General features: G+C 40.2%; 1 protein-coding gene across 6 annotated transcripts in view; it reads left to right on the forward strand.

Annotated features, from left to right (window-relative positions):
- RAPGEF4 (Rap guanine nucleotide exchange factor 4) overlaps nt 1–14,574 on the forward strand; it is a 232,071-nt gene that overhangs the window by 215,994 nt on the left and 1,503 nt on the right. For 5 of the 6 annotated variants that reach the window (XM_065931769.1, XM_065931772.1, XM_065931771.1 and 2 more), the window contains 2 exons: nt 370–434; nt 11,863–11,917. In XM_065931769.1, the coding sequence (XP_065787841.1) occupies nt 370–434; nt 11,863–11,917 (120 nt within the window). The remainder of the gene's footprint in view (nt 1–369; nt 435–11,862; nt 11,918–14,574) is intronic. The other variant, XM_065931768.1, reaches the window with a different exon arrangement.

A 14,574-nucleotide genomic window follows, 5' to 3' on the forward strand; every position in this document is an offset into this window, starting at 1 on the left:
GGGGAAGAAAGGAGGTGCCTAATCAGATTGACCTCCTTGGGAAGAATGATCCGAGCTTCCCACCTTCCTCGGCATCCCCCGTCTGCCCTGACTTTTCTGAAAGGGCTGGCAAGATTATTGCAGGAGCAGAGAATCTGTGTGTGGTTTGGAAGCCTTGAGAGTGAAACAGAGGGTTAGTTTGGAAATTTTAACTAAGCTCAGGTAAAATGCTTTTAGAAAGTTAAACACCTAACATAAAAGGAACTATTATCGGCTTCTTTCAGCTGCAGTGTTATGCAAATCCTTCAGCATATCTAATGGTGCTATTGTGGTTTCTTTGTATGACATATTTCTGTTAGTGATTAGAATGTGACTTTTATTTCTTTGCAGATATGACATTTACTCATGAGGGGAACAAGACGTTCATTGACAATCTAGTAAACTTTGAAAAAATGGTACGTGTACAGTATTGTTAACCTTAACCACGATGTTTTTTTAAAATAAAAATTTGCATTAGTACTAATAAAGGAAATAATTTCCATATATGCTGCCACCTTGAAAAGCTAGTTACACATAAAGGAGTTTTGAAACACTCAGTTCAAATTGGCTACCCCATTTAATCTGTCAGTTCTCCTTTGTGAAACTGAATAGCGTTTGTGCTGCGGCCCCAGTGGCAGCTAGCTTTTTTACTATGTGCCTCATCCTTGGCTGCCTGTTGCTAAAATGCACGAATGTTCCAGAGTGACTTCCATGTTGTTTGTGGAGCTAGACCACCCCAGGATGCCTTTGAAATGTTGATATGCTGAGGCTGACTTGAGTGCATGTAGGTAAAAGGCAACTCCACAGAAGATCTTTGTTATAGAGTAGTCACCTGACTGTGTGTTGCTTAGTCCAGTAAAGTTCACCCAAGTTCAGGGCGGGAACTTGAAAATCCTCCTTAACTGAAAACAAAAATTTTTTTAGAAGGAACAGTTGTGTGGAAGTGGTGCATATTCAGTTTTCCAGCCCCTCCCACCCCACCCCTCCCAAAAAAACCATTCGTTACTTTGCAGTTAATTTTCTCATCTTCTGTGAAGCAATAAGGCGGGTCTTGCCAAAGCCTTTCTTTAGTGACACAGTGCATGTTCATGGAATGCCCCATTGTCTTCTAAATCCTTTGGCCGCAGCCTGCATGGATGGGGACATGTGATATTATCTCTCTGTGGATGAGCATGTGCCCGGGGTACGTTTTGCAGCGGTGAACATGGCACCACAGGAAAATCCCAGGGCTGAGAGTTCAGGAGACATGAGGGTCAGCTTCATCACTTTGTAGCTTAAGTTCTCCATGGGTCAGTTTCCCCAACAGCAAATGGGGATGGTGGCCCCCCTACCCCCGACTATCCCTGGGGAATCATTGGTGGGGCCAGGGTATTTAACTATTCCTGTAAGTCATAGAGTATTATAAGCATTCTTACCAGAAAAATTGTTCTAATTGTTTCCTGAAATCCAGTTAATATGTGTGACTCTGGGAGAATTCAAAACACCCTGTAAAGATCATACTATTCAGCTTTGAGAATGAGCTTATTGTAAAGTTCAGCCCGGTAGAGAACAGCAGCAAGTGCTGGGCATTTTTAAGTCCTGCGTCTTAAGCTTCTTAGGAAATGGCACCTGAGTCCGCACTCCTCAAAGACACTCTGTGGGGTGGTTTAGTCACTAAGTCATGTCTGAGTCTTGTGACCCCATGGACTGTAGCCCACCAGCTCCTTTGTTCATGGGATTCTCCAGGCAAGAATACTGGAATGGGTTGCCATTTCCTCCTCCAGGGGAATCTTTCTGACCCAGGGATTGAACTCAGGTCTCCTGCATTGCAGACAGATTCTTACCAACTGAATTTGCCCTCTGGTGCAGATTCTTTAAACTCTGTGCTAGAGGGCAAATATTTCTTAGCAGTCCCCCCCTCCACCCATACCAAGGGTAGGGTATGAATATCTCTATTGTTGTGTCAATTTAGTAATTCTATGATCAAAGTAAAAACATTATTTGTTCACTTATTAGTATGGAGAATTAAACATAGTTTCCTAATTTCTCAAGAGAAAACTTGTTTTCCAGAAATGAAAGATATAGCAAATAGGTAAAGAACCTTCCAGATCACTTAGGCAGAAATACAAACCAAAGGGTGGTTAAGCCAACCATTTGACTGTAAAGTATACGTGTGCAGAGAAGCGTAGAAGTCAGTCTCCTAAAGAGTTGATTGAGCTTTAGAACTTTTGATCATTAACATTAACTGAACAGAACAAACAAGAAAAGCAAAAATACCTGTCTAGGAGGATGAAATTTGTTTCATCTGGATTTTTAGATCTTGGTGTCGCATCTGGGAAGGAAAAGTCAAGACTGTATTTAATGGACATTAAGGGAGTTCCCCTTCCCCATCTCTGTACTTCATGCCCACAGCAGTGTGTTCTTACATGCCTGGCAGTGAGGGGAGAGGTCCTTCACAGCCTGCTCTGACAGAGTCCACTTTTGCTTCAAAGCAACTAAAGAGCTAAGATAGCGGTTCAGCTGCAATAATCTCCTGAATTAATGATGGGTTACACAAGATAAGTCTATTCCTTTCTCACTTAAATGTTTAAGTCTGGAAGTTCTGCTCCAGGAAGCAGTCAAAATTCCAGCCTTCTTCTCTTGTGCCATTTCCCCATCCATGTGGTCCAAGACGGTGGACCACCACCACCCCCATGCCAGCTAGCGGGAAGGGGAAAGGAAAAAGGTGAAGACCTGCTGCTTCCCTGTAGGGATGTGACCCAGAATTGCACTTACCACTTGGCTCACCTTTTATCAGACAGAAGAAACATAGTCATGAAAAGAAAGAATGTGTAGCCCTTGTTTTGGGTATCCAATGCCCCACTCAAAATTAAGGGGTTGTAATTACTGAAATGAAAGAAAAGGGGAGAAAGAATACTGCAGGAGTACCATTATAACAGTTCTCTGCTCCAGCAGTGATAAATTTTATTTCATTTGATAAATCACACTGTGAGAAAGCTTAATTTTATAATTGCCCTTCCATGAGTTAGGTGTTACTGAAAAATGAACTGGAATTTTTAAAAAAGGATTTATGTTTTTGAAACCTGGCTTTGACCAGCCTGGCATTGTTGCCAACTTTTCTAACCTTTTCTCCCCATAAACTAGCCCACCCTGCTCCCATTCCACCACCACTACCACTTAACAACTCACTAGTGATTGCTGTTACTACTGTGTTCCTGGGAAAGGACTTGTCTGTTTCCCTTTCCAGGTTGATATCTGCGCAGCTTCCCCCTCATTCATCAGCAAAGCCACAGTGGTGAGCAAAGCTGGCAGCCTTCATGGGGCTGGGAGGCTGTCTCCCTTGAGGGAGGCCCTGCCAGGGGCAGAAGTCACCTGGGTAGTTGGGAACACAGATGCTTTTTTTGGTGGCAGCATTGCACAGTCACAGTGAGCTGCCATGCCAATCCTAAGTATTTTTATTTTGAACCTCTTCACCCTTGGGGTATGAAATGAGGATTAGAGAATTTGTTGCATATTGGTTTTCAGGATTTATGAGTATGAACAAAAGAGAATTCACACTCTGATCCTATGCAAAAAAAAAAAAAAAAGCAGACATTCTTTCATTTGGGGGAAACATAAAGGAGTATTCAAAAAAATGTTTGAATAAAGCCCTTTGTAGCTTTCTATGGCATACATGAATATTTATAACATTTAGGAGGTAGACTAGCAATGGATCAGAGGATAATATGCTGGCCGGCTGCCACTACCCCAGGCTGCATGAAGCATGCTGATAGCCACAGTTGCTGCTGTATTAGGAGGTTGGTTCTATTTCAGACATACCCATATTTAGGTGAATTTATTTATTAATATTATTTCAAGATAGTCATTTTATTTGGAATGAGAAGCCTGAGGCAAACCTCTATTCTTCTGGAAACATTAACAGAAGCTAATTCATAAGGAAAGAAAAATGTTTTGAATCATTATATTTGGGTATCACTAATCATGCCATTACATTATTAGCAACAATTTGTTTTCTATCATCAGTAACATTATTACAAGACTCATGGTGAGAGCACTGGACTTACCTCAATCTATGGAAAAAAGAATCTCTAAGTAAAACTCTAAATGTTCAAATGTACCCATTTCCCAGTCCTTTTCAACACAATAGAAATCTTTCAAAGGACTTTGAAAGTTTACTTCTTTATATGGCATACATGATCTGGGCTAAATGTAGATTTTCTGAAGGGTATGTTTCAAAGCAATTAAATATGTGTAGTGCCTAAGCAAAAAATTTTGCTAGGCAATATAAAGAAACCCAAAAAGTACTCCTTGGCTTTTAAGATTATATGCAGTTGAAAATAAAACATAACACATAAAAATCAATAAAAGATGTAAAACTAGTTCAAAACAGTAATAAAAGAGATGTCAGAATGGAGAAAAGACAGTCTCTTAAGCAAGTTGTATTGGAAAGTCTGGACATCCACATATAAGTCAATGAACTTAGAACACTCCCTCATACTATACACAAAAACAAATTCAGAATGGCTTAAAGACTCAAATATGACACCATAAAATTTCTAGAAGAGAACATAGGGAAAGCATTCTCTGACATAAATTGTAGCAATGTTTTCTTAGGTAAGCCTCCCAAGGCAATAGAAAAAGCTAAAATAAACAAATAGGACATAATCAAACTTATAAGCTTTACATAGCAAAAGAAACTATAAACAAAATGAAACCTAAGGAATAGAAAATATTTGCAAATGATGTGACTAACAAGGGCTTAATTTCCAAAATATACAAACCACTCAAACAACTCAAAAACAACCAACCAACCTGATCAAAAAATGGGCAGAAGACCTAAATAGACATTTCTCCAAAGAGGACATACAGATGGCCAACAGACACATTAAAAGATGTTTAGCATTGCTAATTATTTGAGATGCAAACCAAAGCTACAATGAGGTACCACCTCCTACCAATCAGAATGGTCATCATCCAAAAGTCTGCAAATAAATGCTAGAGGGGGTATGGGAGAAAGGGAACCCTCACACACTGTTGATGGGAATGTAAATTGGTACAGTCACTATGGAAAACAGTATAGAGGTTCCTTAAAAAACTAAAAATAGAACTACCATATGGTCTAGCAATCCCACTTCTGGGCATATATCCAGAAAAGATGAAAGCTCTAATTAGAAAAGATAACACACACCCCAATGTTATAACAGCACTATTTACAATAGCCAAGACATGGAAACAATCTAAATGTCCATTGACAGATGAATGGATAAAGCAGATATGATATATATGTATGTGTGTGTTAAGAACAGAATATTACTCAGGCATAAAAAAGAATACCATTTGCAGCAACATAGATGGACCTCGAGATCATACTACATGAAGTAAGTCAGATAAAGACAAATATCATATGATATCACTTACATGTGGAATCTAAAAAAGTGATACAAATGAACTTATTTACAAAACAGAAACAGACTCAAAGACATATAAAACAAACATGGTTATCAATGGGGAACCAGGGTTGAGGGGATAAACTGGGAGTTTGGGATTAACAGATGCACACTAATATATATAAAATAGATAAACAACAAAGATTTACTGTATAGCACAGGGAACTATATTCAGTATCTTGGTAACAGACTATAATGGAAAAGAAAAAAATACAGATTTATACATGTATATGCATAACTGAATCATCTCATGATACACCTGAAACTAATATTGTAAATCAACTATACTTCTATTTTATTTTTTTATTTATTTTTTACTTCTGTTTTAAAAATGGTGTGAACAAGCATAATGCAGAGAGGTAACTTCTTATATCAGAGAAAAATAAAGCCTTGTTAAATACAGTATAATCAAATCCAGACTTGTTACTCTGAGCACCCATTCAGCCTCATTTCACACTTCATCTTCTCTGCACTCAGTCCAAGTTAGTGAGACCAACCTGCTTTCCTTTCTTTCTGCCTCAGGGCTTCTGCACTAGCTGTTACCTTTGCCTGAGACTGTCTTCCTCCAGCCTTCACCAATCTGACTCTTTCACATCATTCAGGTCTCAGTCCACATGTCCCTCCCTCCAAGTAGTCCTCCCTGACCACTCTTCAAATGTTCTTCTACCCTCCACACCTTGCCAGACAGGTGATTCTCAACAGATAACCTTGCTTCAACAATTGATTTCACATTTTAAGATGATCTTTTTTTTTTCATTGTCTCTTCATTGCTCATCTTCTCCACTAGAATGTAAATGTCCTAGACCGGGTATCTGATCTATTCAGTTCACTGGTATTTCTCTAGTACCAAGAAAGGTGTCTGGCATGTCATAAATATGAAAGAAATATTTGTTGCATAAAAGAATAACCCTATTCCGGTGTTAGACTTAGTGAGATAGGACAATACACTAAAGCATTTATAAAGGAATTTATGTAATGATTTAATCCAAACGCATTTTCTGTTTTATTAGAAAACCTGATCAAGCAGAATGTCCTAAGCATTTTATATCACCAATACATTATGCAAGGTGAACTCCTTAGCTTTCTGCTCCTCGGTGGACCCTGTTCTGTCCACCTCCTCCCTCTGGTGCTATGTCAGTCCTGTAGGGCCCTGCCCTGCATACAGAGATGCACAATTCTCTGCAAATGCCCGCAGAGACACCTGAGCCGCCATGTCCATGGCCATCACATGTACAGTATACCATGAGCATCAGCTTATTACCTGCTTATATCTGTATGCCACTCACCTCTTAGATATTAAAGATCTGTAGGATGAGACAGGAGCCAGGATTCTTCCTCAGGGATACATACGGTGAAGACTGGGTCAGCTCCTGGGCCATTTTATCTTTTCTCTCTGGTCCTCCCCATGCGTTTATTCCACTTGGTTGCTGTCACGGGCACAATCTTGGCAGGTGAGAGACAGATATACTTCTACATATACATGTGGAAAAAAATTATTGTCCCAATATATGAGGATCTGAGTGAAATAATCAGAATGTTGTGAATGTGGTTTTCCACATGGTAAGCTAGGAGTAATTGACTGAGGTCCTGTATTTGACAGGACAGGGGCAGAGTCAAATCAGAAGGGGCAGAAAGAAGAAAGGAGAGAGCAGTCTGGCAAACCTTTGAGAACAAGGAGGGCAGAGGTCTCAAGGGGCAATAAAAGGAAAGACAAGAACTGCTGAAGGCAGGAGCTCCTCATCAAGGGAGCAGGGAGGGAGCTTGGCTGAGCATTCTGGCAACTGCTATGAAGGGGAGGAGGTCGGGAGAGGAAGAGTGCCAGGTGCTACTGCCTGCAGGGCCTGCTGGCCGGAGCCTGAAAAACAGCCATAGGAGTCTGCTCCCCTCCAGGGACAGGAGCGTGAAGGGAGAGCTCAGTCCCGGCACAGGAGTCAGTACAGAGCTGGTCAGAAGAGCCGGAGATGGCTGGGGAGACCTGGTGGGCTGCTGGCCATCTGGAGAGGCATGAAGGTGTAAGGTGGGCAGCCCGTCCCTGAGAGGAGGGTCCCACAGAAGGTAACCGGGGAAGCCCAGACCCCAAGGACCCATCTGAGAAGAGCCCTCTCTGACCTCTCCTTGGGTTCAAGGGGAAGGAATGACTTGCCTCCTAGCTTGAGGGGGGTTTGCACAGCCTCAGGGCCTCTCACGTGGCCCAGGCTTGATTGCCCACAACTGGTCACTCCCTTGCTAGATGGCATCGTTGTGCTGGTCACGCTGCAACTCAGACCCTAGGAAGGACATGTGCTTCTGGGTCACTCTGTTTACAGCTTGATACAGAAATAATACTAATGTTATTCTATTTCATACATATTATATAATTTATATAAATGATATATTTAATATAATCAATAAATGCCTGACACAGGGTCACTGGGTATGCACTGTCTACGCCTTTATCCAGACCAGACTCCCACTGATCTGCTCAATAGGACAGGCCCAAAGCCTGGGAGGTGCCCTTAAAAAAGGGTTTGTCTTGTGAAGACACATTCACTAGGTTATATGTGAGTTCTCTGGACTACTCTTGCAAATTTTCTTAAAATTTGAAATTACTTCAAAATAAACACTGAGAAGAAGAAGAAGGAAAAAAAAAACAACCTGAGGGTAGTTACAGAAACCTTGGCTTGCTACCTCATTTTTCCTTCCTGAGCTTCCCCATGTGAATGCACATCCTGAGGGAGATTCATCAGCTTTCAGTTGGGTCCTTCTCTCATCCTGTAGGTGAGGAATTGTGTGAACACAATTCTTGCAAATAAGCTCTGAAGACCCATACTGAGAATTAGTCCCAAGGAAAATGGTGGTCCTGGGAAATTTGGAATGTGGATTCCCAAGGGGAAGCCTGGCATTCTTGGTTTGCATCCACCAGGGTAGGCTGATGAGGGAACCCTAAGGTGGGACCTTCCCAGCAGGGGGTGGGGCTGTGTCAGAGTCAGGGCAGGTGTAGAGAAGGACTTGCTCTGCCCACCTGCTCTGATACAGGTCCCTTCTAAAGGAGCACATTCTCCTCATTTTGTCCCTGAATTACAAATCACTGTTTTAACAAGCCAGTTGCTGATAGGAATGTATCATAACCCCGGGTTTGCTGGGATGGGAAAAACAAAAAAAGATAAGAAGCTCTGCTTTGGAGTGATCAGGTATTTTCCCACTGGCTGGCATTGGAGGAAAGTTGCCTGGCCTGCTCCAGGCAGGCCAACCTGCTCTAGCAGGGCCCAAAACCCTAGGGTATAATTTTTGACTTCATCCCTGCTGTGGCAGTTGGATAATAAAGCCTATATCTTTTAACCTTAGTTTATGCCAACTTTCACTGAGAGTAGCAATGAATAAACAGTCACCTGCTGTCAAAAATCACACACAAGACTTAAGTCTGCAGAAAGATAGAAAAACTAACTGGATGACTTTTAGTGGTGATAAATGCAAAATTCTCCACGTCAGTCCATGAAACCACCTGCACATCTACAGAGCAGGAAGTTCAGTGAAGAGTGCTGAGAGGTTTAATTCACTAGAAGTTCAAATATCAGCAATGTGACTTTTTTAAAATTGTGGACTTCAATCTAGAGGACTGTCTAGAAGACACCTGAAACTTATGAGGAATTGTTGAAGCAAATGGGGATATTTAGGCTGAACCAGAATAGATATGGGGGTGAAGAGATGTCCATGATAGCTATCTTCAAGTATTTGAAGAACTGTCCTAAAGGAACTAAACATGTTTGTTGTGGCTTAAGAGCTCAGAGATAGGATGCTAGGATAAATGGGGTGAAAAACAAAGGTGCAAACACTTGGACTCAAAATGATAAAGAAATGTCTAGTGGTCATAAATGTTGAAAAATGCAAGGGGTTGTCCTTGGAGGTAATTGAGTTCCTTGTTGCTGGGTGCATTCAAACAGTGAGGAGCCAGTATCTGCAGGCAAGCTTTGATGGCATTATGCCCCTGGAGACAGTTAAACAAGGGAACTTCTGAACTCTCCTGCAAACCCAGGAAAGCACCTGTAGCATATTAAATATTGCATTGCATGGGTCAGTGGGTGCAAAGGAGGGGTCGGGTTAAAAATATCCAGTTAACTCTTCTTTGGCCTTGAGAAAGCATCCTGTAACTGCACTGACCAGCAGTGGTAGTGGAGTCCCATCACTGCTACAGCTAATGCTACATTTTCTAACATTATTGTGCAGCCATCTCAAAGAGAAAGAATGGGCCCCGTTGCAAAGCCAGATTTGGACTGCAAAGTTAAACTGAAGTTATCTTTGAGTACAATTAAAAGGGATACGTCAAAATTAAAACCATTGTTAAAATTAATCAAAGATTTAGAAAGGTTAGAATGAACTCCAGAGCTGGAAATTACTGATTTAAACAATTGTTCTCACATTTTAAACTACATAATGAGCTAAAAATTATGAAGCCTCAGAGTATAGCTGTAAAGAGGAGTCTTAATACCAAAGTCAGAATGAAATGTTTTAGCTTTCAAAACTAAAAAGCAGAACAATTACTCCCTACAAAATGGTATAGGAAGAGGTTTCTGACCCCTGCTAATTGTTTTATTATTCTTCAGAGGGGCATACTGGCAGCATTTCCCAGGGTTCTCAGTAATTACATTCCATTCAATATCTGAAGAATTACAATAATTCTACATGGAGTATACTTGTGCCCTTCGGATGCAAAGCCTTTGGAGAAGTGAAAAAACAACTTAAAGTAAATTAGCAGGAAAATTATCATAGTTAACTGTTTATTTCAGGGCTCCATATATCAGAGGCTAATTATACACTCTATGTTACATTTTCTTGGAGGTATTTGTAATATATTTCTCATGCTGATCAATGGATGTGCTGGTTTTCAGGATCCTTTATGAAAGTGAAGTTCAAACTTTTCCAATTGCTTCTTTGTGTATGAGAAATTACCCACTGCAGACACATGTCCCTTCATGCTTGCCAGAGTCCTCAAAGCAGTAATATTCAGCGAGGCATTATGAATGTTCACCTGTGTGTACTTGCAAAGCTTCAACTCTTCTGTGAGAAAAATTCCCTCCCAAATAAGTTTATTTTTTTTTTTAACACTGCGTCAGTTTTCTCAGAGTCATCTCCTAATTTTGGCAAGCCGACAGTCAATAAGAGAAGCAAGCAAGGACTGGAGTTAAATAACCACTCAGAAATTAGGAAGTCTCTTTTCCTGGCCAGAACCTTATCAATTTTCTGCTCGTGTTAGAGTTAACCACCATCTCTGAGGGACAACCTTGAGAACAAGTATCCTGAGATGTTTCACAGAGACTGGGGGTCCCAGTTATCCTCAAAATGGCAGGGGCAAGAAATAGTGGCTCAGAAACAGTGCTTCCGCCTCATGTTTTTCCTCATGTTTCTGTCCGTCTCTTTCCTCCTTTCTTTGTCTTTTAACTCAGTTAAGTGCAGTTCAAAAGGTTTTCTTATAAGTTTTTATGGTAGCCGAAATTTAGGAATTAAGATTACTTAATGACAAAATTAACAAAGGTTAAATAAATTATGATCCATCCACATGACTGAATACCTGGTTATTTTAAAAAAAGATTTTAAAGTGCAGATGGCATGGAAAAGTCATAATGCCATGTGAAATAATTCAAATCAAAACAAAAATATATATGACTTCCATTTTTTGAAAAAAAATGCTTATATATATTTGTTTTTAAAATATTAGAAGGGAATGTACCAAAATATAGCTGAAGTTACTCTTTGAAGCAATATTCTGTGTGATTTTTTTACTTAGTTCTCAACATTTTCTAGATTTTGTGATTTTTCTAAAATGTGCATGTGTTACTGTTATAATCAGAAAGGATGAAGGAGGGAAGGAGGAGGGAATCACATAATTAAGGTTAATGTTAAAACACACACTTTTGCTGGAAAATGAAAAAGGCTAATAATGCTTAGTGTATAGAAAACTGTGGCAATAGAATATCTATGACCATTCTGTCAACATCATCCAATATCTCATTACTGTTTATAGTGAGGAACTTGACAAGCCAAACCCTCTCCAAACCTAGAATAGCTACAAATTCTCTTGCAAATTCACAGTGACCTCAAGAGAGGATGGTAAGAACTGGTCCTGAAGAATAAGGTTCAGACCCAGGAAAAACAGCCTGCTTTTTACATTCTAAGGAATAAGCAATTAGACTAGAGTTATGCCAGTAGTATTCCTCACCTGACAAATACCTTGTATGTGTATGTGGGTGGTAGGGGGTGCCTCTGTCAAGTAATTAAACAGCTTATATATCGACCAGTTGCCTCCAGATAATCAACAGATCAGAACCTGCTATTTTTCATGGTCCCAGGTATCACTAAAGTAAGTAACGGTGTGGTTTGTTTTTGTTTTTTGGATTCTACACTAAGCTTAACCTGAATTTCAGTTTTTCTTTTTTTTTTTTAGCGAATGATTGCGAATACTGCCAGAACAGTGAGATACTGCAGGAGCCAACCCTTCAGTAAGTTAAATGCTGCCGCAAAATGGATCTTAGTGATTAAGTCCTTTTTAATGGGGCTACAGAGACATTCTTGAAGCCGGGACAATATTTGATTGTGTCAGAGACGCTTTGAATCGTGAATCCCATCGGACAAGGGCCTTGTGTTTAAAGATTTTCTAGCTGTAAAACTAGAAAATAACCATAAGAATATTATTTTATGAATGAACTCAGAAAGTTCATTTGCTCTTTTCAGAATGGATAGAGACAACTAAGGCATGAATGCCAACAAATCCTGCCTCTAACCAACTCTCTTTATGACTCACTGCTTCATGTTAAGAAACTCACATCAAATCATGATGACTCATTCCGTCATTTATAAACTGGGAAGGATATTTATTGTCTCTTGGGGTATTGAGAAACTGCCTGAATGTATATAAGCACACTTGTAAAAGGTCCCTTAGCAGGAATTCATATTATATTTCTAGTATTTCTAGGTGAATTAAGGTGCTTTTCTTAAATCTGCACATTTAGCACAATAGCTGGTATAATAAATGCTTTAATAGGAAACTGTCACTAATAATAAATAGCAAGTTTAAACTGTTGGGAGTTAAGTGGCATCATCGCACCAGATCATCGTGCTGGGCCAGTGCTACTGTTTCCTCAGGGCTGGGACCTTGGGTGGGGCTTGGAGCTTTGGCTCCCTCCAGCTGGTCTGGGAGTGAGAAGGTGGCCCCTGTAAAGTTGTGTGCTAACTTCATTGTATGAGTCACTTGAAGCCATTGGGCTCATTAATTTAACACGATAATCTGACATGGACATGACTGCGAGGCTACCAGTACCATCCCCTCCAGTAAATCTAGTGCACAGAGACTAAAGTTTCTCATTTTATTCATCAGAGCTATCTTTGCTCTTCTTAGCACAGGACTGACCCAAAACAAGGGTTTGCTAACACAGGATACCAGAATTGCTAAACATTTATTTTTTAATACCTGGGGGTGGGGGGGGGGGTCTAGGAAAAATAGTCTTGTCTTAGAGAGCAAGATCCTTAAAAAAAATTTTATTCAAATGATTATGTCTCTACTTTCTTCCAAAATGAGAACAGCTTGCACATCATCACTTGTTCTTATGTGGATTCTGCCAAAATTAAAGTGTCTCATATTTCTTCATCTAGAAATGTACTATATGTATAAATACATGGTTATAAAGCAGTTATACAAGCAAGTATGAAAATATATAGGTGATGACTACAACAAGGGTTCATAACCTAGAATCCACTGCCCTTCAGAGGGGTCTAGGAAATTCCTGAAATTAAACACAAAATGCCTAAGAGGGTTCAAAGCCTTGAGAAGGTTCTCCATGAGGCCCAAGAACCAAGATAGAATATATTTTGTTCTATAAGCTTCTTTGGAAGTATAATCCTACATTCTCCTACATCTCCTAGAGACATGGGGTAGGGGGAATATATATATATATATATATATATCTCCACTGCATTTGTTGAAATTATCAGTAACTGCTAGTAAACAACAGCTGCTCAGCTCTGAAGTCAACAATCTATAGATAAAGCTATAGGAATAGATTCATAAACATTGTGGGAATATGTACAATGTAATTATAGTATATTGTACATGTAGAGTACACTGCCAGTGACAAGCAAGGAAATTAAGCACTGTGGTATTATTTATATGTGATAATTATACTGATGAGTTTCTTCTTAGAGCAAGTGGGGCCTTTGTATCTTCCCTCTGCTTTTCTCTGTTCAGACCTGCAACACTCCCCTTCGCCCCCCATGCAGATGGCATTCTAATTGTCTTTGGGAGTGGTGTGTGGATCTAAGGAGAACAGATGGATTGCAGAAGGCAATGTGCTATGGCAGAAAGAACGCTGGTCCAGAGTCCAGGCTGGCTCCGCCACTCCTACTGTCCCACATTGGCATCCATGGGGCAGAGGCCACCCATGGACCATGGCTGAGGTGTTGGATCTAAATGGAGCTTTTTTCCCTCTTTTATTCTGAAATAATGTAATCATTCAAAAATGGAAGAATTCCCAGGGAAGAAATCCAGATTTCTCATTTCTCTAGAAAAATAGGAAGATCCGCCAACTCAGGATGCAGGAGCTGGATAGTCGCTTCTGAAGGGAACTATCTTTCCCATTTCACCAGAGGTCAAACGACCTTCCTCATTCACATCTATTCCCCATATAGGCATCTGATTGGGTATTTGATTCTTCTTTCAGCCTGGTTTTAGGGAAATCAGTTGACTTCAGATCGCTCTGGTGCTCAAATGCTTTGGGGAGTGGATGAAACTAGAATGGTAACTGGGATTTCAGAACAAATAGCATCAGAGAATTGAAGGTCTAGTAGAAGTCATGACTTTAGCCTGAGTTGATTTTTTTTCTGAGTATGGACAGTCATACAATCTATTCAGTAATGCTGTATATTGTCTGCAAGTATTAAGGGCAGTCAGACTTAAGAGTCTCACTAGCTTGCTTCAATTCAGCTCAGGTGTTAAGTGCTTTTGTTAGAAGCTAATGAAAACTATGTCTTTTTGCCATTAGTCCTCGTCTGGGTCAAAGGGAGCAGAGATCACAGTGGTACACTCTGGGGGATGGCAAGGGGAAACAATTTTAATATATAACCAGGATTGTCAGGTGATGCTTTCATTTTTATTTGGTGTTTT

This window comes from Muntiacus reevesi, chromosome 3, assembly GCF_963930625.1.
Source record: "Muntiacus reevesi chromosome 3, mMunRee1.1, whole genome shotgun sequence".
Taxonomy (NCBI): Eukaryota; Metazoa; Chordata; class Mammalia; order Artiodactyla; family Cervidae; genus Muntiacus; species Muntiacus reevesi.